Below are 25,657 nucleotides of genomic sequence, written 5' to 3' on the forward strand. Positions count from 1 at the left end.
CAAACACAAAGGGCCACGCTGGTGATGATTTTGGAGACTTTGGGGATTTCGCAGTCCCGACTGCTTCAAAGTCTGACACCGTCCCTAATGCACCGGGCGTCGTGAGTGATCCCCACCCGCCTGCTTCCACAGTTACACCCGACGATGATTTTGGTGAGTTTTCGACCACACCCAGTCTGGCTGCGTCGACTGGCGTGGACACGTCCGAAGCCGACAAGTACGCAGCCTTTGCGGAGTTGCGCATCCACTCGCCGATTGCGGCGGCACAAACAAACAACACTAGCAAACAGCCAGTAGATGATTTTGGGACCTTTGCCTCTCCAGTACCGATTGCCTCGACTCTGGGCGCTCCATCGCCGGCATATCAGAATGTCTCGTCTCAAGGAGACAATGAGCGCAAGACGGAAACGACTGCCGCTGATACTGCCGACGATGATGATTTCGGCGCGTTCTCGTCCCTGCGAGCCGCCCCACCCACTTCCACAGCGTCTGCCACAGTGCCCTCCTCTGCACCCAACGCCGTCACAGCCCCGAAGTTGGGCGCTCCTGATTCCAAAGGGGCCCTCACATCTCATCTGGTGTCCCGTGATGAGTCAGATGATTTTGGCGCCTTTGCCGCCTTCTCTGCTTCAAGCGTGCCCGTGCCAGACCAGGTCTCAGCACCGCCGACGAACCCAGCCAAGACGGCCGTGCTTAGCTCGAATGAGGACTTTGGTGCGTTTGCCACCTTTGAATCTGCGCCGGCCAAGGCAGATGAGTCTGATCCATACGCGGCCTTTCGTGAACTTGTGCCCAAGGCACCATCGGTTCCCCTTCCAGCCTGGGGAAGTGAAGCTGAAGTTCCATCCTCCAAATCAGTGATCACGAGCCCCGCAGCAACGTCGGCACAGAACGCCCAAGATAATAGCCAAGGTGGTGGGCAAGATGTTCCAAATATCGAAGCTGCAGAGGATTTTGGCACCTTTTCTACCTCGAGTGCCCCCACCGCTTGGCCCGAGCCCGGCATATCTGCCCCACCACACTCGACGGGAGTGGATACTGCGCGGGGCACTGTGAGCTCAGGCGCCGGATCGACCTTCGACGCTGGATTCGGCAGTTCTGGGTCTGGCCTGTTTCAAATGCCGGACAATGATGATTTTGGCGCCTTTTCAACCTCAAGCGCGCCTGCAGTCACCAGTGGGAGAGGTGACGGGCAATCTTTGGGCTCATCAACCGCTGATCCCTTTGATGTACGGGCGCCTGCGGGCAGCCCCGCAACTGGTGATGGTGCAGGCCAGAATCCTGCCTCCGAGGCTGAAGAATCAGATTTTTTCGGCTCATTCTCTACTTCCACAGCTTTGCCGAGCACAGAGCGCAGAATGACTGTGCCAGAGCGTGAAAAGCAGGCTGCCTTTGGTCTTGGGGCATCGCCAAATGTAGACTTTGGTGATTTTTCAACCTTCAACTCGGAAGCAACCACTGCTGCCCCACCAGTTGAGAAGCCCTCCAACGACTTTGGTGACTTTGCCAGCTTTTCAGATGCAGCCACACCCAGTCCGAGCATGCCTCCTGTTGACCGGTCTGTCCTTTGGGTTGATGCTTGGTTTCGCGAACGTTCATGGAATGTCCCTTTGTATATGCGTATTCTGATGCGACTTGATGAATTTCCGGGGGATGGGGGGTTTTGGGTCGGTCAAACTAGGTATGCGGCTTTGAGTGACAACAGTGAGACATCAGAGGAGCTGGCGCGCTTGCGCCGTCTTTATGAGAGGTATGCTGCTGTTGTCGTCTCATTGCCCTTGGAACCCTGTCTCACTGCTGGTCGGCGATCGTCTCTTGGTCCGTTTTAACTAGCTGTGTACATGAGCTTCAACGCGCCAGTAACTGGGTGCAGACACTGGTTGATGAACAGCGCCAAGCTCTTTTGAACAGCTCGCAGACCCGGGTTTTTCGTTCCGGTGAGTTGACGTGTCTCGCTTTCCTCACTTGGTGACTAATTCTGGGTGTGCCGCTCACCTTCCGTGTTGTGTGGCGTGGATGTGCGGGTGTACGGCCAGGAGTGTATGAGCTGGCGCGATTTCAAGGTCGCTTGTTGGCTCGCTTGGAGATGGCACTGGGCCAGAGTCCAGCAGAGCCATTGCCTTCTTGCGCTCTCGCGTTGCGCACGTTGTCCGTCCAGCTTCCCGGCGGGCTGCCCACCGAGAAAGCGGTGTTGAGATCCGGTGATGCTTGCAATATTTGCCTTACTGGTTTCGAGGTCGCTTCAGGAACTGGGGTGGATGGCCGGCCTCGTGGCAATGACGCCATCATCGAATTGGGGGCTCGGCGTTATCATGCTTCCTGTGCCAACTTTTGGCGTACGCACTTGGATGAGGCGCAAATGCTCCCATGAAAGACATAGAGAGATTGAATTTGGGGTGGAAAACCAGCTATAGATGTCGTCCAGTCAATGCTGACAATTTTATAGTTTTGAATTATTGTACTGTGGTTTTTCAGATCCTGGTGATTGTAGACACAACGCCGCTTAGTTACGCTGTCTTGAAGCTGCCGTCAAGTCGCGCGCACTTGTCTGTTTCAACGCTTCGCTGATCAGTCTCCTGTGTGGACGGACACAACGATATAGCGAGCGGCACGCCGGGCGCATCGTGTTGTGCTTCGTTACATTGGTCACCGATGTTTGGCAGGTGTTTTCATCGTGCATTGGTTTTTGGGCATTGATCTTGACACGCCACCACAAAGCGATCAAGTCGAAGCGCTGGGATTTGGAACCTGCGAGGTCCATTGACGTTCGGGCCAGCTGTTTTTTTTCCGGGCCTTCCGGTGTCGATTGCCAGGCTGAAGGCTGAGCTGAGCGTGGTAGCCTAGCAGTCTGTGGCTGCATTACCAGAACTGGCTCGATAGCGCTGAGCTGCGCGGCACAAGCCCGAGAGAACAGAGCAGACATGGCCACCCTGGACGTCGAGGCGAGCCTCGATGATGGCCGACGCAGCTCCTTGTTTGATTTTAACCGCCCCGACATTGCGGCAACCAGCCAAACCTCGCACACGGACGCCCCAGATCATGTATGGCTTGCGTTATCTTGCCTTGTTGTTGCCGAGGGCGGCCGTGAGCCGAACAGGCTTCAAAGAGACGTCATGGCCCGCGGCTGGTTTTGGCGGGATAGCAGCCTTGGTGGGTGAGCTGGCAAGTACTCATGGTCATGCATGGTCCGTCGTGCAATGTAGGAAATGCCCAAGCGGCCCGTGACTCCCTTGGAGAACACTTACCAGCTTGAGCCAGAGATCAAGTTTAGTGCCAAGGCGGTTGAGGACATTATCAACGAAGTCCTGCCTGCCCAGCTCGAGGATGAGGAATATGACATGCAGTCAAGTCGACAGGTTGGTGGACTACCTCGCTCCGAAAACATGTGATGCGCTTCCATAGTATGCGTTTAGGTTGCTTGTGCCATACCATCCTCACGGGTTGGATGTAACATGTGCTAGATGTCCAAGACATTGTCCACAATCATCAACAACCGAGTCAAGGCGCTCAACTACGCGAGGTGTGTAGGCGCGACCGAGCGCGTGTGTTTATGTGCTTGAGAAAACATCTGCGACGATCGGGATCTTGCTTTGCCTTGCTCTGCCCTCACGTGCTGATCAATGATCCCTGACACCTCATTTCAACAGGTACAAGATCGTTACAGTGGTCACTATTGGGCAGGTTGCGGAGCAAGGCGTTCATGTGGTATGTGGTCTTCTTGCCTTGCTGTCTCTCGTGCATACGGCTGTTGGGGAGCGCCAAACTATTGGCTGCCATGCCGTGCCGTGCCTGTTGCTGGGAATACGGCATTGGATTGGCAGCGCACAGCCAAGACTTGTTGCGCGATTTTCTGATGACTGGCCAACTGATGTCATGGGGACTGGTTGTGTTTTGACAGGTGAGCCGGTGCTTGTTCGATCAGGAAAAGGATACGTTTTCCTCCGGCTCTTACAAGAACAGCTCGTTGTTTGCCACGGCCACCGTTTATGGCTTGTATTTTGAATAAAGACTTCGTGTTTCCCGCCTTCCGCTGACGCCCCCTTGAGTCCGGGATGGCCGTTTTGTCTGTACGTGTGTGTTTCCCATCCCTGTCTCTGTCCGCATGTAAGCGTATCCTGCGTGCAGGGTACAAGGTGTTTATGTCAGTCAGGGCTTGCATTGTCGCTTCGACGGCCGGCCGGCCTAGCACGTTTATTTTGACACCCTCGGTTGACTTACCATCGCGTTAGGCCGGCCAAGGGCGTTGGTGCATGCTCCAATCTATAAGAACATCCCACAAAGGGTTTGGCCTCGGGCCATTACAATTTCACGAGCCTGGTCATCAGGGTCGCGAGCGAGCACCCCCTCTGCGCGATTTGCAAAGGGGACAAAAGGGTTGATCGTCTGGCTCGCCCCCGCTACCACCTGTCACAAATTGTTTCTTTGCGTGAGAGGTTGCAGTTTGGGTGTCAAATGGTAGCGTCATCCGTTAGAGAGAGAGAGAGAAGAGAGAGAAAGAAGAGAAGAGAAGAGAGAGCAGAGAGAGAGAAGAGAGAGCAGAAGAGAGATGAATTGGTTTTTAGAGTTTGAGAGAGTTTGAGAGAGGTTTGAGAGAGTGAGTTGTTCAACGGTCTTTTGTCTTTCAGCTTTTGGGCTCTTTCCTTCTGCTCCCCTGTTCTTGTTCTGCTCCTGTGTCCTGGGAGGGGTCGTTGGTCTACTTCTACTTGTGTGTGCGTGTGTGCGTGCGCTGGGTGCTGGCCGATCCCCATGGCCATGGTCTGAGCGAGGCCCCCTTCCTGTGAAGGACACGTTTGATTGCTGCTGCCATCTTCCTCGCTTCGTGCCTTTGGAAAAAGGGGGAGCGGGGTTGAGAACGCCCTCTCCCTTCTGCTGGCTTGCCCTCCAAACCGTTGCGGGTCAAATTTTGAGGTGCGTACAAACGCTCAGGGTGCTTGGGACCCTGCTCCGCCGTTATGATTGACACGGCACAGCGCGACACGCACGCATGCACGCACCCATCTGTACATATGCACAGCCCACGCACAAGCAAAGGAAGCGGGGTTGGGGAAGCTGCAACCCACCTTGATCCATTCGCCTGCTTCGACTCGCGCGCACGTTCACAGCTCACAGCTCACACGCCACGCTGCCAAATCTTTTGCGGTGATCTGTAGCAAAGCCCGGACATGAGCGACTATTCCACCGTCGCCCTCGGCGACATGGGATACAACGCCGCCTCGCCCTCCTCCGTTCTGCCCGGGTACGCGTCTCTCACCCAACATGCCTTGTCCAACATCGGGCACTGCCGTTAAGCAAGTCGGCAGTTGTTTTTGTTCTCTCGCTCCGTGTTGGCTCGTGACTTGCACCTCAATCCGATCCTAACGCCTTGTCTACTCGTCGTTCTGACTCTGTCCCTTTCGCCAACGATGCTTGTCACCATACAGAGCGGCGCCCCGCGAAGTTCATGGCGATGATGACGCTGGACTTTTTGCAGAGCTCCAAGGTGAGCTCCGATGACATGACACCAGTGTTTCAATATGACATGAGAACCGACTGCTTCACCTTGTGTCAAGCAGCAAGCTTGCACAGTCTCACTGGGTACTCTGCCTGTTCATCTCGCCGTATGCCCGGAAACTCAGCGGTAGCCCATGAATCAACAGCTGGCTCCTCTCCTCACGTAAGCCCATGGTCACGAGTCGTATCGCCTTGTTGAGGGATGTGCCGCGGGCATTTCCTCGCATCAAGGCGCGCGCGCCGCGCGCGCACGCACTCGCACGTCGCGCAGCTTGACTCACATCTGTGCTGTTCACATGCATTGCGGCTGCCTCTCCAGTTGCACTCGTTGGGTGGGGGTGTAGTCGACCAAGGGCCCATGCTTTCCGCACCCCCGCTGGCAGTTTCGCACGCCGGTCAAATGGCTGTCAACGGCACCGGACCCTCAAGTTTACACGCTACTGATCTGACGCCGCGCGACAGTCTCTATGATCAAGACCCCATGGATGAAGATCCCAACGACGTCAGCTACATGCAGGAGAACGACGAGGACGACGGTCATGGAGCTTCCAACAACAACGGCAACGATGACGGAGTTGCTGACGACGACGATGACGATGACAATGACGATGATGACGACGATGACGACCGATACGAAGTAGGATTCACGCTGCCGCCTGTTCTTGAAAACATCAATCCCCGCTGCCGTATCACACTCTGTTAAACTCTCGTGCCCATGCCCTCCACTCCCTATGTTTGTTTGCGTCGCAGCTGGCCAATTCTGGCATTGACATTGACATTGATGACGAGGACGATGACGACAGCGAAGGCGAATACCTTCCTGGTCACAACCTCACCTCCGCGTCGTACTCCCACGGATCCGGTGCCGCTGGCGCCCACGGTGCACCACAGTCAAGCACGACCGCGTCCAAGAAACAACAAAAGCGCTCGGGCACCGCTGCTCGACGCGGCCGACCGCAAGGTAGCAAGAACAAGGCTGGCCGCCGGAAGCGCAAAAACCAGACTGAGAGCGAGGACGAGGAGGACGTGTACGACGAGGCTGAGGATGATGAATTCTTGGACATTTCTCCCGAAGAACGCGAGGCCCACGAAGCCTACAAGCTTCAGGAGGCCAACAAGGCCCGAATCGAGAGTGTACTTACACACCTGACGCGCGAGGAATATGTGGCTGAAGTTATGCGCATCAACTCGCTCATGCGCGAGCTACAGGGTCTGCAAGATCAAGGTGTAGCATCCACCGATCAAGCCTCGCGTGGTAAGTGTGTCAGCGCTTGCGCCCTGATTATCTTGCGGGGCAGGGCAACCACTTACTTCCGGTTGAAACCTGCTTTTGACTTGCTCTGTAGCTCAAGACCTAAAGGAAGAGCTGGAGTCTTCAATCGTTTGTTGTATGACGCGATCCGCCGAAGAGGCACGCGGCAAAGAGGTAGGTCCGATGTCATTAGCAAACCCTGCAGTGTCAATGCCCAAGGCAGCAAAGTGGACTCATCAGCGATCAAAGCTGATAATTCATTTTGTTTGTTTCTGGTCTGTGCTCTTCTTGCGCCGACACCTTGACCTCATGCCATGCAATTACCACGCGTGTGTTGCCGTCCCCGTACCCGCGCGCACTTCGTGTTCTCCACTTCTTAGAGTGAGGGCAGCCCCTCCGATATCCTCTACTGCGTCAAGTGGATCGGCTGGTCTCACTTGGAAAACTTTTGGAACACGGGTGCGTTGCTACTCAGCTCATCCTTCTTGGGTCAGGGTCAGGGTCAGGATTGGTGCTTGGTGCTTTGCTGCCCCAGCTCTGCACGCGGTCCGATCTGTGCAAACGGCTTCAAGTGGCTCACCATCTCTGCTTGGTAGAGGAGGAATTGCGACAACTGGACATTGCAGGCATTCGCAAGCTGGACAATTACATCAAACAAATGCATGACATCAATCGTCGGCTTTCCGTCATGGACAACGCGATGCAAGAGGACTACAACATCAAGGTACCCACCCTCGGCTTTCTTCTTGTCGATCGCGGCACTGGTTTTGCAACAACTCCTCATTGCTTACCTGTCCCGTACCCGTTGCAGCGCGACGAGGATCTGCAAATCAAGGCCCGCTACAAGGTGGTCGAGCGCGTGGTTGACTCCAAGCAGGGCGAGCAAGGTACCGAGTACTTTTGCAAGTGGGAGAACCTGGGCTACGATCAGTGTACCTGGGAGCTCAGCAGCGTCGTCTCAGTCCTGTCAGTACCTCTCTGAGTCTCGCAGCATGAACGCGGGCGTTGCTTTCCGGACCTCCCTCAAAGCTTTGATCAAAGCCTCACGCTCATCGCGCTCTCTTTCCTATTTACCTCTTGTTTCCATCAGGTATCAGCAAGAGATTGAGGACTTTATCCGGCGACGAAACTCCCAAACATTGCCTAATGGACGTCGCCCGGTGCGCGAAAAATTTCGTCGAATCACCGAGCAACCGGATTGGCTCAGGGGGACGTCGCTTCATCTGCGCGATTATCAGGTGGACGGCGTCAACTGGCTGGCGCAGGCATGGCACCGCGAGACCTCAGTGATTCTTGCCGATGAAATGGGGTTGGGCAAGACCATCCAGGTGTGTTGATGCTTGGACCGTGCTAGTATGGTGCTGCCGTTGCTCGCGCGTTTGGCTTTCCCAATATGAGGAGCGCGACCGATTCTCATTTACTCGTCTCAAACTCCTGTATCCCCTCCTGCAGAGCTCGACCTACCTCGCATATCTCTTCCATTCGCAACTACAGTATGGTCCCTTTCTAGTGGTGGTTCCGCTATCCACCATGCATGCCTGGGTCAAGGAGCTGCGTCGCTGGGCACCGCAAATGGAGGTCGTGGCATATCACGGCAATCGACACAACCGCGAACAGGCGCGGGTCCTAGAGTTTGATCGCAAGGAAGGACTGCAGTTCAACGTCTTGCTTACAACTTTTGAGACAGTCGTGTCAGATGTGGATGTTTTGTCCAAATATCGATGGACCTCGCTGCTCGTGGACGAGGCGCACCGGCTAAAGAACGAAGAGTCAGCCCTCCATGTTTCCTTGAAACAGCTGCAGCATGATCACCGCATCCTCATCACCGGCACCCCCCTGCAAAATTCGATGAAGGAGCTGTGGGCCCTTCTCTCTTTCATCATGCCCCAAGCCTTTCCCACATGGGAGGTTAGTCTACAAGACGATTTGAAGAGAGAACACTCCCTGTTTTGCTTGAGCGCGGCTCTCCGACTAATTGTTTTTTTCTTGTGTCTATTCCCCCTGTGCTTGTGTACACCAGGGCTTTGCAGACGTTTACGGGTCGTCCAACGTCTTTGAGAGCGGTGACCACACACGGCTCAAGCGCTTGCATGATGATCTCAAACCATACTTGCTGCGTCGCGTCAAGAAAGACGTGGAGAAGTCGTTGCCGGCCAAGGTGTGTATGCTGCCTCCAGCCCTAGATACCGTTCCGTGAGCGTATATATCTTTATCTCCTTTGCTGATTGGTGTGCGCGCTCATCAATGCACGGGCATGGCAGGTCGAGCGGATCCTGCGTGTCGATCTCAGCTCTCGCCAACAACAATACTATAAAACAATTTTGACGCGCAACTACACCGAGCTGCGAGACATCAAAAAGTCCAAGAGCTCGAATTTGCTCAACATTGTGATGGAGCTCAAAAAGTGCTGCAACCACACCAACCTGATCGATGATGGCTTGGACAACCAGGGCGGGCCAGATGTGCGTTGAAACTGGTGGCTGTATTGCTGTTCTTGTTGCGTGCCACCGCGAGGAGTCTGGTCAGGGCTTGGCAAGAGTGCACGCATGCTCATCTCACTGCTTTTTTTTTTTTGTGTGTGCTTCTACTGCCTTGCCTCCTGTAGCCCTTGACGCGTCTTTTGCGAGGCTCGGGCAAGCTCATTCTGCTCGACAAATTGCTTACACGCCTCAAGGAGTCGGGCCACCGCGTGCTCATCTTCTCACAGATGGTGGTCATGCTTGATGTTCTGGCGTACTATCTGGCCTTGCGTCAGTACCAGTACCAGCGTTTGGATGGTAACACAAAGCACGAACAGCGCAAGCGTGCCATCAACCACTTCAATGCCGAGGGTTCGACCGACTTTGCCTTTTTGCTTTCCACGCGCGCTGGTGGACTGGGTGTCAACTTGGCGACGGCAGACACGGTGATCATTTATGACAGTGATTGGAATCCTCAGAATGATTTGCAGGTGAGGAAAAAGGGATGGGGTTGGATGAGGGGGGGTGGTTGAAGCTCAAGCATCTTGAATCAGCTGTTGGTGGAGGTGGCCTGTCTCCGGGCGGTTCGCTTCTTCATTTTTATATCTATTTTGTTCTCGGTCTTCCTCATTTAATGATTTACTCGTCTTTGACAAGGGAGGTCCTTGACTCACGGGCTGACATGTATTCCTTGTTTGGGCGCGTCTGCTAGGCCCAAGCCCGTGCCCATCGCATCGGGCAGACCAAGCAGGTCAACATTTACCGATTGGTGTCAAAGAGCACGGTTGAAGAGGACATCTTGCAACGAGCCAAGCAGAAAATGGTTTTGGATCACTTGGTCATTCAGCGCATGGACACGACTGGGTCCTCATTGTTGCCCAGCCAATCGGCCAAGTCCAACCGTCCGACCTACTCTGCCAATGAACTGGACGCCATCATGAAGTTTGGTGCCGCTGAGCTCTTCAAGACTGGTGCCGGTGAGGAGGCAGACAATAATCTTGAAGCTCTCGACTTGGATGCCGTGCTCAACAATGCAGAAACACACGACACAGATAAGGCTGGCAACCAGAACAGCGAGCTCTTGTCCGCCTTCAACACGGTAGACATTGCCACCAACGAGGAGGAACTGGGCCAGGGCGATAGCTGGGACGACATCATCCCAGAGGAGGAGCGCCGTCGCATCGAGCAAGAGGAGGAGCAGGCGCGTATTCAAGCCATGTACCTTGCGCCTCGCAATCGCGGCAAAAAGGTGGACTATGAGGACGGTGATGGAACTGAAGCGGGTGCCGGCGCGAGCAAGGGCGCCAAAGCTATCAAAGGTGCCAAGGGCGCCAAGAGCGGCAAGGGTAAAAATGGTGAAAAACCGGCCAAGACCAAGTCCAAGAGCAAGGACAAGGGCGAGGGCAAGCCTGCTAAAGCAGGACCCGGCGGTGCCACCCCCATGAGCACAGATGGCTCTGAAAGCACGCCGAAGAAGCCCAAGGTCGTCCCTCCCAAAAAGGTCGTACCTCCAGTTGAGGCGTTGCAGCGCGCTGGTGTGGGCGACTTTACTGAGGAGCAGGTCAAACAAATGTACTTGGCTCTGCGCAAGTTTGGCAAAACGGTGGCCGATGAACCCCGCGTGCTCCAAGCTGCAGGGTTACAGGAGGTGCCTGAGGCGGCTCGACGCTTGAAGGAATGGCTCATCACGGAAAGCCAAAAGGTAAGGGATCAAGACTCGGCGTGGCTTGTGGATAGCCTGGCCATGTTGCACAGAAAGCAGATCAACGTGCTTTGTTTCAGTGCCACCGTGGTCCAAAACATGCTATGGTTGAATGTTTTAAGCTGTCAGAGCTTTGCTTCAATAGAGCACTAGCCATGCTCATGCGTCACTGTTGGGGGTGTTTGTGCTTGCCGTTAGATTTCGTCTGGCGACCTGACGATCGACTCAAAGCGGTCCAAGATCAATCTGGAGGTGACTCCAAACTTTCGCTTCAAGGTGGATGAATTTCTTATCCGCTTGCGTGGGCTCGAACTGGTCAAGGCGGCCTTTGCCGAGGACCCTGATTGGAAGGTGACTTGGAAGGTACGTGAACCTTCCTTCATCTCGCAAGCTTGTGAATGTCCGAGCCAAGGGCCAGCCGCAAGTCATGCTCAAGCCGTCATTTCCAATCTTCCACTTGGTCATGCCCTGCAGGTCAAACTGCCCGAGTGGGACGTGCGTTGGGAGCCAACTTTGGACACAATTTTGCTCCAGGCAGTGAATGACTATGGCGTGGGCAGCTATGAAGACATTAAGAAGGATCCCAAATACGGGTTGGAGGGCTTGATTCTACTGCCCGAGAACAAGGTTTGTGTCCTTTTGCCCGACCGTGGAATGCACGTGTTTTGAGTTCAACAGAGGCGGTCTCACTCTCAAATTTTCGATGGCTCGGTTTTTCACACCACAGAAGCCCCAAGCCAAGCATTTAAACACCCGCGTGGATGCCTTGATCAAGGACATGATCAAACAGGATGTTGCACGGAACAACCCGCATGGCAAGCACATTCGCTCTTTGAAGCGATTGGAAACTCGTGAGTCAACGATCCTTTGCTTTGTGCGAAAGTCTAGCATGTCAACAAAGGTTTCTTTCTTTCTTTTTTTTTTTTTTTTTTTTTTTTTTTTTTTTTTCACTTTGCGAGACCTTCACAAAACACCAACAGGGAATTTTCGAGGGGCAGAAGAGGGTTGGTGAGGGTTTGATGGCGCTTGTGACTGATGACTTGATGTGGTCTTTGGATAGCTGCTTCAGCCAAGAGCGAAGCCGCTCGGAAATCAAAGGCGGCGGCGGCTGCGTCACCTAAGCGCAGCGCAGAGCCCTCCTTGTCAGCAAAGTCGGCAAAAAAGAGCAAACTGGGCAAGCCCAGCAGCAAAAAGGATGGCACGCCTGTTTCTGCCTCGGCTACCGGGGCCTCGCCGCTCACAACATCCTTGATGAAGGTGGGGCTCTTTCTTGTTGCTTGCTCGTTGCGCTTTGATTGTAGACAGTTGCACCTGTGAATGCGTCGAGTGTCGTGAACGTGCGTGTGGGTTTGTAAGAGTTGCGTTCTGATGGCTTGTTAATTTGCACTTCCAGGAATGGCTCAAGCCCGTGGCGAAGGAGCTCAGCTCTCTCAAGGGCCAGGTGGATCATTTTGACATGGACCAGCATGGCACGGTGCGTTTGTGTCTATGACTCCCTCCCCCCTCCCCCTCCCCCCATGAATGAGCACCTGTGTGGCCGACCCTTTGCAGCGCGCATTGTATGATTGACTTCTTGGTGCATTGGGCCTGCTGATTAGGCCTTGGTCAAGGTTGGGCAGACGATTCACGACTTGCTTGAGACGAAGGTGGACTATGAAGTGGAGGTACTGAAAGAAGGTCTTTGGCAACACGTGTGCACCGTTCTGGGGACCAAAAAGTACAACGAAAAGTCACTACGCAAGCTCTATCGAACTGCCAAGAAGCAATGGGCGCAGTGAAGCGCCGAGCGCTGATGCGACCCAGGGCATTGGCATGGCCACGAGGGGCTCGTCCCCGACGCTCTCCTTCTGTCGTCATTTCCTCCCCTATGCCTGTCTCTGCTTGTTCTTGGCCTTGCGACCATTACGTCCGGTATCATCTTTCTGGATAGGAAGGTGCATACAGCTGAAGAGTGGTTGGTTGCCAGTCAATTTTTCCACTTTGCATGTCACGGGCAGATGGTCATGTTGTTGTGTTTCATCTTCTTTCTTGTTTCTTCATTCTTTTTTTCTGGGGAGGGCTTGCTTGCGGGAATCTTCCTTATGTACCCCAGATGTTTTTGTTTTTGTTCCCTTTTCCTGACGCGAGGGCCACGTGCTATGCAAGACCATCAAGCATTCGGCTGAGCCGAGTATTTTGATGGTCGGGCCACGTACTGCGTGGCAGCTTCGCCAGGCGTCGTGCCCATGTTTGACGCTGTTCCGGGGGCTGCAGTTTGGCAAGTGCCACTTCGATGGTCGCCATCCATTCCCCGCGTTCGTTGTTCAACGTGCTTGCATGCGTGCAGGCCTCCAAGAGGGCCTCATCGAAGCAGCAGCGGCCTTGGTGGAGAAGACCACGGAAGAGGGCCAAGACATGGTTCAGCGCCTGCCTGAGAGCGGCCTTTGCGTCATCGTCTATGGTGTGAAGCGCGTCTCTTGATGCATCGCTGTCAACGACTTGAGAGTTATTGGCGTTGTTATCGTTGTGGTCTTGGAAAATCGGGGCCAGGGCGTTGTTGAGTTGCGTCCAGACGTGTGTCAGGTCGTGTTGCAGGAAGCGCAACGTTTCATCTATCAGTAATTGAGGACCGAGGTCAGGCCATTGCAGAACGAGGGCTTCCAGTGTGGCTGCTACGGCAGTCGCGCGCGAGCCATGACTGGTCGTTGAAGGCCGAGACTCTGGCAGGATTGAAGCCAGGGTGCGCAGGCCGCGAAATTGCAGCCAAGCCAAGAGGTGTGCGGGCGGCTGCCCCCAGAGCCAGGCGGCTAGATCCGGGATGGCGCTCATGTCGGGATCAAGTGTGGCCTGCCGCGCACGCTTCATACATGAATGCAAGCCTGACACATCAACGCGTTTGGGATCCAGTGCTTGACACGTGACTGAGCTTAAGGTGAGACCGGGTTCCGCTTGCTGAATAGCAGCTATGATGTCGAAGAGCGAGTGCACCTGTGCTGCGGGCCAAATGTCCACGACTCCACGACAAGCGGGCTGAGTGAGCAGCCAAGGCGCGCCAGGTGTGGCTTGCCCGTCAATTTGCGGTGGTGACTCGGCAGCTATGTCGTCCCGTTTCTGAATTCGCAATACTAAGTATGGCCTTGTGGCACAGAGGGGCTCGAGCACAGGATCTGGGCGGCTCATGGCCTCGGCGTGCATCGCGATGAGTGCGAGCTGGTAGGGTGCTGCCGCCCAGGCGGCAGCGTGTGAGGCCTGTGCAAGGTCCAGATAGGCGGCTAAAAGACCAATGACGTGGCCAAGATCCACTGGGGGTTTCACGAGGTTAAGGCATAGGCAAGCGGGCGGCGGGACCGCTTCGGTGGTAGAGGAAGCTGCAGCCAGCTGTTCGGTTTGCCGCGCGCGGCGCTTTGAGGCGCCGCTTCCCATGTTTTAGGCTGGGGATGGTCCGTGTCGGTATGAACGCACAATGCGGACATGCGTGTTTGCCTACAGTCACCCCCCACTTCTTCACTCCGCACGTACACACGCACACACGCACACACGCACACGCGAGCGCATGTATGCATGCAGCCCGTTCGACGGTGGCGGTCGTCGAATGCAGGCTGATTGGTGGTTTATGAACGATGCTGGATCGTACAGAAGGAGATCGGGCTGGTATCAGGCCGGGGTCGAGCCAATTGATATCAGCGGTAGCCAAAAGGCCAATCTTTCACCTCTTCAGGGCTCTGTATGGCCAAGGACCAGCCAGGACCTCAGGCTCTGAGCAGCTGAGCGCCCTTCGACGGGCGGGGCGGGGGCGGAGTCCTCAAGCAGGAGCACAGCTCAATTGTCAGCATCTGTATCCAATGCCGACAACAGCTGTTGTATCCACCTGTACTGAATGTCAGACAATATGAGAAACGGCACTACAATTGGTCACTACTGCTTCCACAGGCAGCGCGGTAGCAAACACGTGGATCTCAAGCACGAGAGCGGTCCAAGGCAGAACAAAGGACAATACAAAAGAAGCAACAAGACAGAGAGAGAGCAGAGAGAGGGAGAACAGAGAGAGAGAGAGACAAAAGAGAAATGCGTGAGACAAAAGACATCTCTCTCTCTGCTCTCTCTCTCTCTCTGTGCTGCTCAGCCCTTTCACCATTTGATCTGATCCGGTTGTGATCGGCCTGCAACCGCGTAGCTTTTGCGCCTCGCCCTCCCGCTTTCCTTCTCCTCGCTTGCACAGACAGCGACCGCCATCATGGGTAAGAAGAAGGCTGGAAAGGCCCAAAAGATTTCCCTCTCCGAGTTTTTGGCCGACCACGATGCCCCCTCGTCGGACATCTCGCTTCCTTCGGCCCCGACTGCCCTTCATCAGGAAGTTGACATGTGAGTCGCCGGTTTCCGCTCGCATCCTCTGTCTCGTCGAGCGAGGGACCGGACTGAGCGCGCACAGCAATTGATCAGCTCGAGCTGGGTCAAATGCCGAGCGTACTGAGCTCTGCTGTTCCATCAGATGGTTGGAGCCGCCCGTACGCCAGGCAGGGGAGGGGTTAAAATGGCTGCAGCGTTCAAAGGTTGCAACTCCAAGCTTCATCTACTTCTCATCAATGTGTCCCTCGACCAATGCGGCCCACCTGAATGCCTTGTGCATTTTCAACATGCAGTGAGGATTTGCCCAAGTTTGGTCCCTTCAAGATTTTTGCCGGCAACCTTCCCTTTGAATTTGAAGATGACCAGTTGTTGAGGTTCTTCCAAGATTTTGAATGCGATGTCATCTCGGCATCTGTCGCCAAGTCGGGCGGCCGCACTCGCGGCTTTGGCTACGTCGAGCTTAGTAGCCGCACTGAAATGAAGAAAGCTCTTGACCTCAACAATGCGGTGCGACCATTCAAGACCTGGCTTCTCTCGCCAGCTCCAAGACTATGCAGCCTGCTCGTGGTCGGTTCTCGTTATAATCGCATGATGTTAATCTTTGCTGCTGGGTTCTGGTTGACATCTTTAGGAGCTGCCCGGTGGTCGTCGCATCAAGTGTGACCTGGCTGGTGGTAGCGGTGGTGCGTTGACGTGGCTCTCCTCGGACATTAACCTTCCAGTAAAATTGGCCTTTTTTTTTTTTTTTTTTTCTTTCCTGTGAATAGCGCTGATCGCGAGTTTGTCCTGGTGATGCAGACGATTCCGGTTTCGGAGGGCGCGATGGCTCCGGTGGTCGACCCCGCCTCTCTCTTCGTACGTTGCATTCATTTTTGCCTGGCCCAGCGACAGCTGTGAGCTCATGCGCCGTTACTCAACCACTGTTCGTACATGCATCACGTGCTCGTTCCTAGGCTCGGACGGCGCGAATGACTGGCGCACAGCCGAGAATAGCGATAACGCAATTGATCCTCGTGGTGATCGGTGCGGCATGCTTGCTCAGGCTAATTGCTCTTTATGTTTGCCCCTTATCCACCAACGATCTATACGCTCTTCGACCCGCAACATCGCCTGATGGCTATTCCTGCCTGGTGTGCCCCCCAACCCCCCTTCTTCCCAAATCTGAGTATAGTGGTTTTGGTGGTGGTTTCGGTCGTGATGATCGGGAACCTCGCCGCGGTGGCTTCGACGACTTTCGGCGCGAGGATATGCCGGCACGTGGTGCTAGCGGTTTTGAAAGCGCGCGCGGCCCTCGTAGCGGTGGCTTTGAGGATGCTCGTGGACCGCGCAGCGGTGCCTTCGAGGGCTTTAGCCGGGAGGACATGCCGGCTCGTGGTAGCGCGCCACCCCGCAACAATGAGCCCAGTGCTTGGCGACGGGCCGACGATGCCCCTCGGTATGTCGGACAAGCCTTGAGACTCGTGCCTGCAAAAAGGTTGCCATCGGCTGATTAATTCTCCCATCGCGCCGCGCGCCTTTTAACGATGCCTTTCTGCTTTGTCAAATGTTGCAACAGTGATGCCCCGGGCGCGAGTGCGCCGGCCATGCGCCCCAAGCTCAACCTGAAGCAGCGGGAGAAGCCCGTCGAGACCGGTTAGTGCGCCTCGCCGGCATGTTACCAAGGCAATGCGCAGGCTATCATGTCCTTTGACATGTTTCGACCTGCACCGATGACTCTCTCTTTCTCGATTTGCTGCTTGTGTTTACTCCTTGTGCTCAATGAATGGGCTCATACACTTATGCACTCACGCTTCGCGTTTCTTGCGCTTTGATAACAGAAGGCAGCGACTCGAGTGGCTCGAACAGTGCCATTTTCGGTGGTGCCAAGCCTGTGGATGCCAACCAGAAGATTCTCGAGATGGAGGCCAAGGCCGCGGCCAAGGCCCAACCTGAGCCAGGTATGTTTATTTCAACTGCAGAGCCGGACACCACAAAGAGTCTCTCCTTCCTCCAGTATCATTGGAGATGCCGGGGCCGCGTCTCTTCCGAGCCAGACGACTTAGTCTTGTATTTTTATTTTATTTTATACTTCCTTGCTTCCTCTGGCAGAACCCAAGGCACCAGCAGAGCCCAAGGCCAACCCTTTTGGTGACGCCAAGCCCGTGGATGCTAATCAGAAGCTGCTCGAGCTTGAGGTGAGTGTTTGTGTCTGACACAGAGGCCTTTCCTACATTTGCTTTCCCAAGGCTACCACGCTCTGCCTGCTTGGGATGCATTGATGATTGGTGCATACCGCTTCTGGTGACTTACCCGGTGCAACTCATCTCAGGCCAAGAAGAAGGCAGAAGCGGAGGCCCAGGCAGCCGAGGCCAAGAAGAAAGCCGAGGCCGAGGCCAAGGCCAAGGTTGCAGAGAAGAGTGGATTCGATGATTTCGTGCGTGGCAAGGGCCCTCGCGAGAACCCTCATGAGAATCCCCGTGAGGGGCCTCGTGGCGGTGCTGCCCGTGCCGGGCCTCGCGATGGACCTCGTCGGGAGGGCCGTGGCCCTCGCCAGGACAAAGAAAAGCGTGGCAATGCTGAGAAGAGCAGCAAGCCTCGCCGTCAGCCGCGTGCCCGTGCCGTGGAGGCTGATGATGCCGAGTTTGAGGGTGCTGAGGTGGAGAAGGAGATCACTGTGGATGCCATGCCGGATGTACCGCGCCCCATCTCCAAGGGTGAATCGCACATGACCAATAAGTTTGCTGGTCTCATCGTTGACAGCGACGAGGAGGAGGCTGAGCCCTCCGCCGGTGCCAACGAGTAAACAGGACTCCCGACGACTCGGCTTTCCAGCATCGTCTGTTCACTCCTCTTCCATGTTTGCATCGGGAACATCTGTTTGCGTTTTCCTCTCTGCACATGCCTTGACTGAAGCCCGTGGTCCTCGTTGAAGCTACGTCTTTGATACGCGACTGGGTCTAGCATCCCCATCCGATTGTGTTTCTCCTTGGGACGTTTGTGCGGATGTTGTTGATTGTGTTATTCCCGCTCTTTGTGATCGACTTTTGTGTCATTTCTGATCTGATCCCCCCCTTCCACTCCCGCTTTGCTCCTTTTTTCATCCGTTTTGTTTTTGCGCTTTTTCTTTCTGCTTTTTTTTTTTTTTTTTCCTTTCGAGTCTTGGATAAATCTTCCTTGGGTGGATAGGATATTCCGGCCGTTTTCCGCCTTCGCGAGACGTGTGCGTGTTTGGAAAGGCTGCTGACGTCTGACTTAGCTACTCTTTGCTTACATATTCTCCAGTCTTTCTTCTCTCGTGTGCGTCCGTCCCGTGACCGGACATCATGAATCTTTTTATGATTTGTCGGCGCAACGAACTCTCTTGCTAGACAACGCAAATTTAGCCATGTGCGGATGCTTGGTCCTTGCCAGACACGTCTTTTCATTGTCGTTTCCTCTTTGTCAGTAGATTGACAGGCATGGTGAAGGTGTGTTTGATGGAGAGTGTGGGCTCTTGACCATCCCCGGCCTTAAACAGCACACATGCATGGTATAACAGAAGGCAGATGATGTTTGTTCGATGATAACACTCATCAAGAGAGGGTATGCTACTTGTCTCTCAGGTCGCCAACTTGCGATCAAGGCAGGCGTCTGTAAAAAAAATAAAGGATCCACATGCACAACATGGATGGACCCGATGATTGGTATGGTGGAGGCAAAACAGCATGTAAAAGAAAAGAAAAGAAAAGAAAAAGAAAACGAAGAGAGTCAAAGGAAAGGGGACTAAAAGGTAGCAGAGCAATAAGCCACCCAGCAGCAGAGCGGCAAAACCATCAGGCGGCTCAGCCGTCAAACTCAATGCCCTGTGACCTTAACATCTCCACAAAAAGCTTGACACGCCCATGATAGGGGGCATCGCCGCGATCAAACTTGACCTTGGTAATACCAGATTCATGCAGGCGTTGTGCTGTAATGAAGAGCAGGGGGCTTCGAGTGAGCCAAGACCATCGATAGCCAAACTGAGTCGAGCTTCAAGCAGGGATGTGGGCCTCACCTAGTACCAAAGCCAGATTTTGTGCTGCTGCCTTATCAGCGTAGCCATACAAATGCCGCGCAATGTTATATTCTTGTGTACTAAGATTTTTTGGGGAGGTGGGGGGAGAAGAAAAAAAATCAAAGCGCGAAGAGGTGAGATGAGACTGGCAAAACAGGGGCGAGGGGCTGCAAAGGGAGCGACCAACGCACGTGGCAGTCAAGACAATGGTGCGGTCGGGAGTATCAACGGCGGCAGAGATGTGCTTGTTGGAGCGTTCAAGGCGTAGGCTGTGGGGTGGTGGCGATGGGCAAGAAATGGTAGACAAGGCCAAGAAGGTCAGGTGGCGAAGTGAAGCAAACCGGACATTTGGACGCTTCGCGTACCGATAGAAGAAGGCAACGTCAACATGGGAAGTGGCAAAGCCACCGGCCCGGCGCACAGCGCCCGTTAGTTGCGCGCTGCGCGGGTTCCTGTTCAAAACCTGAGAAAGCCGATGCAAATCCCGCCGATGCGGAGTAGGAGAACATTGAGCGCCACACCAGGATGTTTCATGTTTCCAGCACGACACAGAGAGGGAGAGAGGGTCGCAGGAGCGCGGTGACAACAACCGAGTCGGGCAGTCGACGAAAAATACCTTGAATTTGCCACATGTACTAGTGTAGTTGATGGTGCCCTCACGGTGCGTGGGGGCGGCGGTCGACGCCGCCCGAGACTGCGCTGCAAGCAGGACACTAGGCATGGGTCCGGAGAGGGCCATGTGGCGGGGTCCAGCTGCCACGGTTGACCGAAGTGTGGCCGTCATGGGTGCCAACATCCTGACAAAGCTTGCCTTGGCAGCCATCTTTGCCGCTCAGAGAACAAAGCCAAGCAAGGGGAAGAGAACTTTAATCGGCGCAGTACCGCGACTGTCGTATCGGCCACTTGCGCCCGCAGCCACCACCGGCGCCCCCCTGAGCTGCAACAAGGTCAAAACAGTAAGAAAAAGTAAGAGACAACAGGTGTCTCTTCTCCACTCACACACACACACACTCTCTCTCTCACATGTGCTTCTCGCTCAACGTTGAGTGAGAGGGGTGGTGTTACCAACTGTCACTCTCAAATCTTTCACACATGTCTCTCTGTTTCTCTCTTTTTCCCCCTCTGTCTCATGTGGTGTACTTTTCCTTTGTGTCTTTCTCTACCAAACCAATCTCCCTCTTCTCTCTTTCTTTTCTCTTTCTCTCTCTCCTTCAAGTATTTTGGTTGACAACAGGTGTTGTGAAGACGACAGCCCTGACGACGACCAAGTCAAACGCTGCTGCTGCTGCTGCTGTGGCTCGGCTCGTTCAAAGTTGAAAACAGAGGCGAGGTCCGTGGCTGGAATCGGCCGTTTGTTGCCGGCTGCCTCTGGTCGATCGGGGCCTTAATTTGAGGTTACAGCACGGGAAGCGGGGCGGCGGGGCGTACCACTTGAGCGCTGGTGGCCGCCGCTTCCTTGTGTGACCGCAAAGAGTCAGAAGCGAGGCGAGCATCGATTCGGTCACGTTGGGAACTGCGTCAATCGCCAGCGGCGTCTGTACAGGCGCCATGGCCGCGTCCGTGCAACCGCAGCACCCTCAGCAACCTGTAGCTCCCGAAACAACCGATACTGAGACGCGTGGATCTATTCCTTATCGACTCGATGCCAGCGGTCGGCTGGTGAACCATAGCTTTCTTGGCACCGCCCGAGATTTGAGCAAATTTACCGAGGTGCGCCTCATGCATCCTGCGACAGCCAACCTATGCTCTTTGCCACCCTCACCGACAAGTGTGTCGTCCACAGATGCCCGAGCCACGCGTACCGACCCCTCCGAAAGCTGGTACGACTCACCTCGTCGATGGTGCCAGAATCTCTGCTCCTGGCCAGGCTCATGCCGTGCACCCCCACCTTCCCGCCCGACATTGTGCAGACAAGGCAGGGCGGCGGCCACGTCGTTCGCGCTACAGAGCTGAGCCCATAGATCGCGAGGCACGCTCTCTCAATCACTGGGATGCCACGCTGAAGGAGTGGTCGCGCCAAGAGCGTCACATTCGTGAGCGCACCGGTCAGGATGGCGCCACCCTCAACATGAATTCCCAGGACCTTGTACGCAGCAGTTACAACAAAAGGTTGGCCGCACTCATCCGCAGGCCCTTGCATGATTCTTGCAAGTTGATCCTGAGAAGCGCGCCCGTCAACGCCACTCACGTTCACACCATTTGGTTGAGTAGGGAACAGCTGGAGCGTGCCATGCCTGAGCTGGAGACAGGGAAGGGATTTCGCTATAAATCGGAGTTTTGGCAAGAAATCCCCGTGTCGAAATCGGGCCTCAATTTTACCTTGTCCAAGGTAGGAGCACGCGCCGGCGCCGGCGCCGGCTTGTCACTAGATTGATGCACCGCCCTCACGCAATCGCTCTGGCCTAGGCTCAACGTGGTCAGCACCCGGAGCTTGAGTATCAAGGGCGGCCCTCCATCATCGACCGAGAGGTGGGCCATGGCCCCGCTCGGCACCCAACACATAGCTGGATGGACCGATCCCAATACCTCCATGAGCGCGAAACCCAGCTCGAGTCAAATTTTGATGATTTTCAACGCCTTGAGCCCGACTATCGCAAGTTGTACATTCGTGGCGAACCAGCCGTCTTTGGTTCCGCGCCCAGCTCGGCGCCAACCGAGGAGGATGACTTGCTTCTTGGCCTTGCCCAAGATGACGCAGACATGGAAGACTTTGCCAGCTATGAGCAGGCCCTTGACGATAAGGCTGCCCAGAGCGGTAAACCGTCAGAAGCCGATGCTTCCGGCATCCAATCGGTTGACCCTCTGGTGGAAATGTATCCATGTGATCCTGATGAGCGAGCTCATCAGCCCAAGCGCTTTTTTGAAGGCTGTCGCGTGGTTTTTCATGCCCACTGCAAAGAAAAGGTAACCAAGGCCATAGAACTTCGCAACGTCGGCAACACGGTCGTCTATTTTCAATGGCATCGCTCTGAGCGCGACAACGCCCTTGGGCGTCACGAAGATGACATGCATCGCTTCTTTCTCGACTGTGAAAGCGGTGCGTTCGTGACTTGAGCAATGCCCCTCTTTGCATCATTGCCTCCGTCGCCACCCACTCCCGAAGTGGGCGCTTCCTTGCGCTTGGCCTCTGACCGTGTCTTGACGTGGCTGTATGCCAAATTTGTAGGAGCCATCTTGCCCAAGGAATCGCGCATTCTCACTGTAGCCTTTGTGAGCTCCAAATCGGGCGTCTTTTCCGACGAATGGCGCCTACTGGTTCAGCCAACCATTGGGCATGCCTATCTGACTCTTGAGCTCTGCGGTGTCACAAAGCAGCATGATCCACAAAAGGCCGTGCGTGAAGCTCAAGAGACTCGCTTGGCACGCCGTGCTATGGAGCGCAGCCTTCGTTGGCTGGTAGAGGACATCGTATCTCGGTACGGCCCCAAGTCTGTCTGGTGGCTGCACTCTGCGTGCTGCCTGCATGCTTCTCATGTTTTGAAATTGGGTACATGGCTTTTGATAGGGTTGACAAATCGAATGGGCGCCATCTGCGAGTATCCTTGACTTCAAGCAGTGCAGATTCCTTTGCCCGGATCAATGAGTCACTGGTGTGTGCGTGCGTGTGTGCGTGTGTGCGTGCGTGTGTGCGTGCGTGTGTCCGAGCATGCCTGGAGACTTGGCTTTGCCCATGTTGACACGTTGACTCCTGAGCAGGAGGGGCGCCTGCTTGCTTTGATAACTTGGGTATCATGGGACATTGTTTTGTACAATCTCGGTTCTTCTGCACTCATGCCATTGCAATGTGACAGGGACAAGGCTATCATGCCGAGGTGGAGCTATACCTGAATCAGCTCTTTGACGCTGTATGGACCCATATTCATGACCGAGACCGTGAAACAGTCCAAACGTCGCAGTCAACATCACGTCCCAAGCGCCGGCAGGTCGCTGAGGTGGCTGCTGCGCCCGACGCTAGCGCGCCAGTCGCCCCGGCGCGGCCCAAGTGGACTCGGTCCTTGACCGAGCTCTTCGAGGTGGGTGGGCCTTCCGTTCTCTCGATAAGAAATGCCTTGCTCCCTGCGAGGCGCGTTGTTTGACCTTTTAGTGTGCACGTTGTCAAACTTTGATGATACGCGATAAAACGACTCATCTTTGTCGCTCGAAAATATCATGTCCTGTCGTAGCTCATTCAGACAGTGCTCGAGGATGACGCTCGTGAAGGCTTTCTGAGCGAGTATTATCGGCTTGTGGATGGCATGCAATGTCCGCCTCAGCCCCAAAATTTTCTTGATTCATTTCGTCTTGGGTGCGTGTCAACGCCATGCATGCGTGCCAGAAGCTTGCTCATTTCCCTGTCTTTGCCCTTCTCACCTTGCCCCTTGACCTTTCTTTGTGTCTCTCGGGTTGCTCGGGTGACTTTGCGTCTTGTAAACTGATTGCGCAGACGACAAGTCGTCGTGGAAAGTCTGGATCGATTTTCGACCATTGCCTTTGACGTGCGCACGACCATGGGACTACCAGCCCGACAGTTGACCGAGCAGGAGGTTGCTGCCACCAAAGGTCAGCCGGGCCGACCAATTGAAGCGTATAGCCACCTTAAGCTTGCCCTCGATCGGAAGTTGCTGGTGCCCTCACGATGGTTGTGCTGCACAGGCGTACGTAAGGAGTTGCGTGTCAAGTCGGCCACACGCCGGACACCGAGTGCAAGACTCCGCAGTGCCCAACCCTCTGAGCCTAGCGTTGAAGAGGCGTTGCCTACTCCGACGGTCAACTCTGCAACCTATGCCCGCTATCATGCCAACCTCAGGCTCATGGTGAGCTGCTGGCAACTGACGTGCCGTGGACACTCATACACCACTCAGCGATCTGATCTCACCCTTGCTCCGTGCGCTCGTTGTCTCTTCCGGTCCTGTTTTACAGGCACGCGACATTGTGTCGGATATGATCATCAAGCTGGCCGAGGCCGTGGAGGTGTCGCGCCAGCAACCTGCACCCTGATTCTCGTGGCACTAGAGCTCCGTGGCGCGCGCGTTGTCGCTATGAATAATTGTGTTGGCCTCAACTTGTTCGATGGTGCATCTCTTCGGCTTGTGTTATGCTTCTGTTGGCACCTTCCTTCTTCCTAAACGACTCGATAGCATAATGTGTCTGGCCTGCAAGCGTTGAGTTTGATGTCAACGTGGGAGGGGTCTTGTGTTGCTCAAGCAGCCATCACAAATTGCAATCATGCCTACTCAAATCGTTTCAGCACTCGATTCGACTCTGTTCGGTTTATCACGCTTCGCCGAGTCCACTGCCAGGCACCCGGCAGGGCACTCTCAAACCAGTGGCTTGCGGGCTACAAAAAAGACTGCGCGATAAGAATTTTGTAGCATGCTGCGTGGATGGTTCATGTACGGCACAGGCACGTCTCGCTCCTCGAGCTGAGTGCATGAGAACTAGATGAGTCATGGCGCCCTCACTTCTCCCCGACCCAGCTCCCAGCAGTGCCGATGAAACTTGGGGCCTGGCGAGGTTGAGGAGTCTCGGCTTGGCTTACCTCGATCTGAAAGCCCGTGGTGAGAAGGACCTCTCGCAACTCCTCCCAGGTGAGCTCAATTGACATCTCCTGAACATGCCAAACAGTGTGTGAGGCAGGATCACAAGCTGGAAGGGGGAAGGGTTGAATTTGTCGCTTGATGCAGCCGACATAACATACATCGCGTCGGTCCTCAAAATGGTACAGCAATGGGCCAATATTAAACAAGTAGCCGCCCGGCTTGAGGATTGCAAACATGCGCTGTGTGGGTCCACTGTGGGTGAGACTGGCTCAATCCGACAAGCCGTAGGTGGCTTTGACACACATGAGAACTGAGTCCTCCCATCCGTGCAAGCAGCCAAATACCTCAATGAAGCCAATGATGTTTGCGGCACAATCAAGGAAGAAACAAGACACAATGCCATCCCAGCTCGCCTCGGCTGTGTAAGATTCCAGAAAGTCGCCAGCTGTCATTGAAAAGTTGGTTTCGGCTGGGATGGCGCTCACGTCCACGTCTGGGATGGCCACGCTCAGCAGCTGACGTGGTATCGAGGAAGCGCTTTGCAATGAGAGTCATCACCGATTTGCAAGCGCCCCCTCAACTCATTTACCCCCCGCCTTCACCCCATGCACAATCTGTTCTTCCCCCACTTGCATACCTGATCCTCAGCTGCGACACAGTTGGAATACATGTGGGCAAAAGGGAAAACTGGGATGGCACCACGCTGCCCTCCGAGGCAGTTGAGCACGAAATTGGACGCAAAGAGCATGTAGGCGCTCCATTCGTTTCCTTGACTGGAGTAGCCTCGGTGAGCCAGCTCCCATGGAAGCCGACCAAGCCCGCAACCCGGTACCAAAAGCGAGACCTCACTCTTTCTACCATGTCAGCACAGCGGTAGCAGATAGGAGTGTTCACCAG

The 25,657-nt window shown here is 54.9% G+C and overlaps 6 protein-coding genes across 6 annotated transcripts; 3 read left to right on the forward strand and 3 right to left on the reverse strand.

Annotated features, from left to right (window-relative positions):
- Positions 1–7,134: 7,134 nt before the first annotated feature.
- MONBRDRAFT_689 (uncharacterized protein) lies at positions 7,135–10,441 on the forward strand (the record flags this gene model as incomplete). The annotated part of the gene is made up of 9 exons (XM_001743027.1): positions 7,135–7,201; positions 7,339–7,466; positions 7,554–7,708; positions 7,833–8,070; positions 8,195–8,688; positions 8,804–8,900; positions 9,004–9,204; positions 9,348–9,692; positions 9,914–10,441. Coding segments are annotated over 9 exons (2,253 nt in total), but the record flags the coding sequence as incomplete, so codon positions are not given.
- A 2,598-nt stretch (positions 10,442–13,039) lies between these two features.
- Positions 13,040–14,305, reverse strand: MONBRDRAFT_5817 (uncharacterized protein; the record flags this gene model as incomplete). The annotated part of the gene is made up of 1 exon (XM_001743346.1): positions 13,040–14,305. The coding sequence occupies one exon, from the start codon at positions 14,303–14,305 to the stop codon at positions 13,040–13,042; it is 1,266 nt and encodes a 421-aa protein (XP_001743398.1).
- An 811-nt stretch (positions 14,306–15,116) lies between these two features.
- Positions 15,117–18,011, forward strand: MONBRDRAFT_5818 (uncharacterized protein; the record flags this gene model as incomplete). Its single annotated transcript, XM_001743028.1, has 7 exons — positions 15,117–15,244; positions 15,523–15,736; positions 16,396–16,664; positions 16,785–16,861; positions 17,047–17,166; positions 17,318–17,403; positions 17,538–18,011. The coding sequence occupies 7 exons, from the start codon at positions 15,117–15,119 to the stop codon at positions 18,009–18,011; spliced, it is 1,368 nt and encodes a 455-aa protein (XP_001743080.1).
- Positions 18,012–19,029: 1,018 nt separating this feature from the next.
- MONBRDRAFT_22950 (uncharacterized protein) lies at positions 19,030–19,980 on the reverse strand (the record flags this gene model as incomplete). The annotated part of the gene is made up of 5 exons (XM_001743347.1): positions 19,030–19,154; positions 19,242–19,321; positions 19,433–19,510; positions 19,607–19,704; positions 19,858–19,980. 5 exons carry the CDS (start codon positions 19,978–19,980, stop codon positions 19,030–19,032), a joined length of 504 nt encoding a protein of 167 aa, XP_001743399.1.
- An 809-nt stretch (positions 19,981–20,789) lies between these two features.
- Positions 20,790–24,218, forward strand: MONBRDRAFT_31239 (uncharacterized protein; the record flags this gene model as incomplete). The annotated part of the gene is made up of 12 exons (XM_001743029.1): positions 20,790–20,951; positions 21,025–21,061; positions 21,152–21,350; positions 21,453–21,570; positions 21,648–22,278; positions 22,408–22,657; positions 22,747–22,831; positions 23,033–23,254; positions 23,405–23,526; positions 23,665–23,780; positions 23,874–24,034; positions 24,141–24,218. The coding sequence occupies 12 exons, from the start codon at positions 20,790–20,792 to the stop codon at positions 24,216–24,218; spliced, it is 2,181 nt and encodes a 726-aa protein (XP_001743081.1).
- Positions 24,219–24,538: 320 nt separating this feature from the next.
- On the reverse strand, positions 24,539–25,595 carry MONBRDRAFT_14285 (uncharacterized protein; the record flags this gene model as incomplete). Its single annotated transcript, XM_001743348.1, has 5 exons — positions 24,539–24,643; positions 24,760–24,828; positions 24,910–24,999; positions 25,105–25,275; positions 25,398–25,595. Coding segments are annotated over 5 exons (633 nt in total), but the record flags the coding sequence as incomplete, so codon positions are not given.
- Positions 25,596–25,657: the final 62 nt, after the last annotated feature.

Source organism: Monosiga brevicollis, genomic scaffold (assembly GCF_000002865.3).
Source record: "Monosiga brevicollis MX1 MONBRscaffold_3 genomic scaffold, whole genome shotgun sequence".
NCBI classification, from domain to species: Eukaryota; class Choanoflagellata; order Craspedida; family Salpingoecidae; genus Monosiga; species Monosiga brevicollis.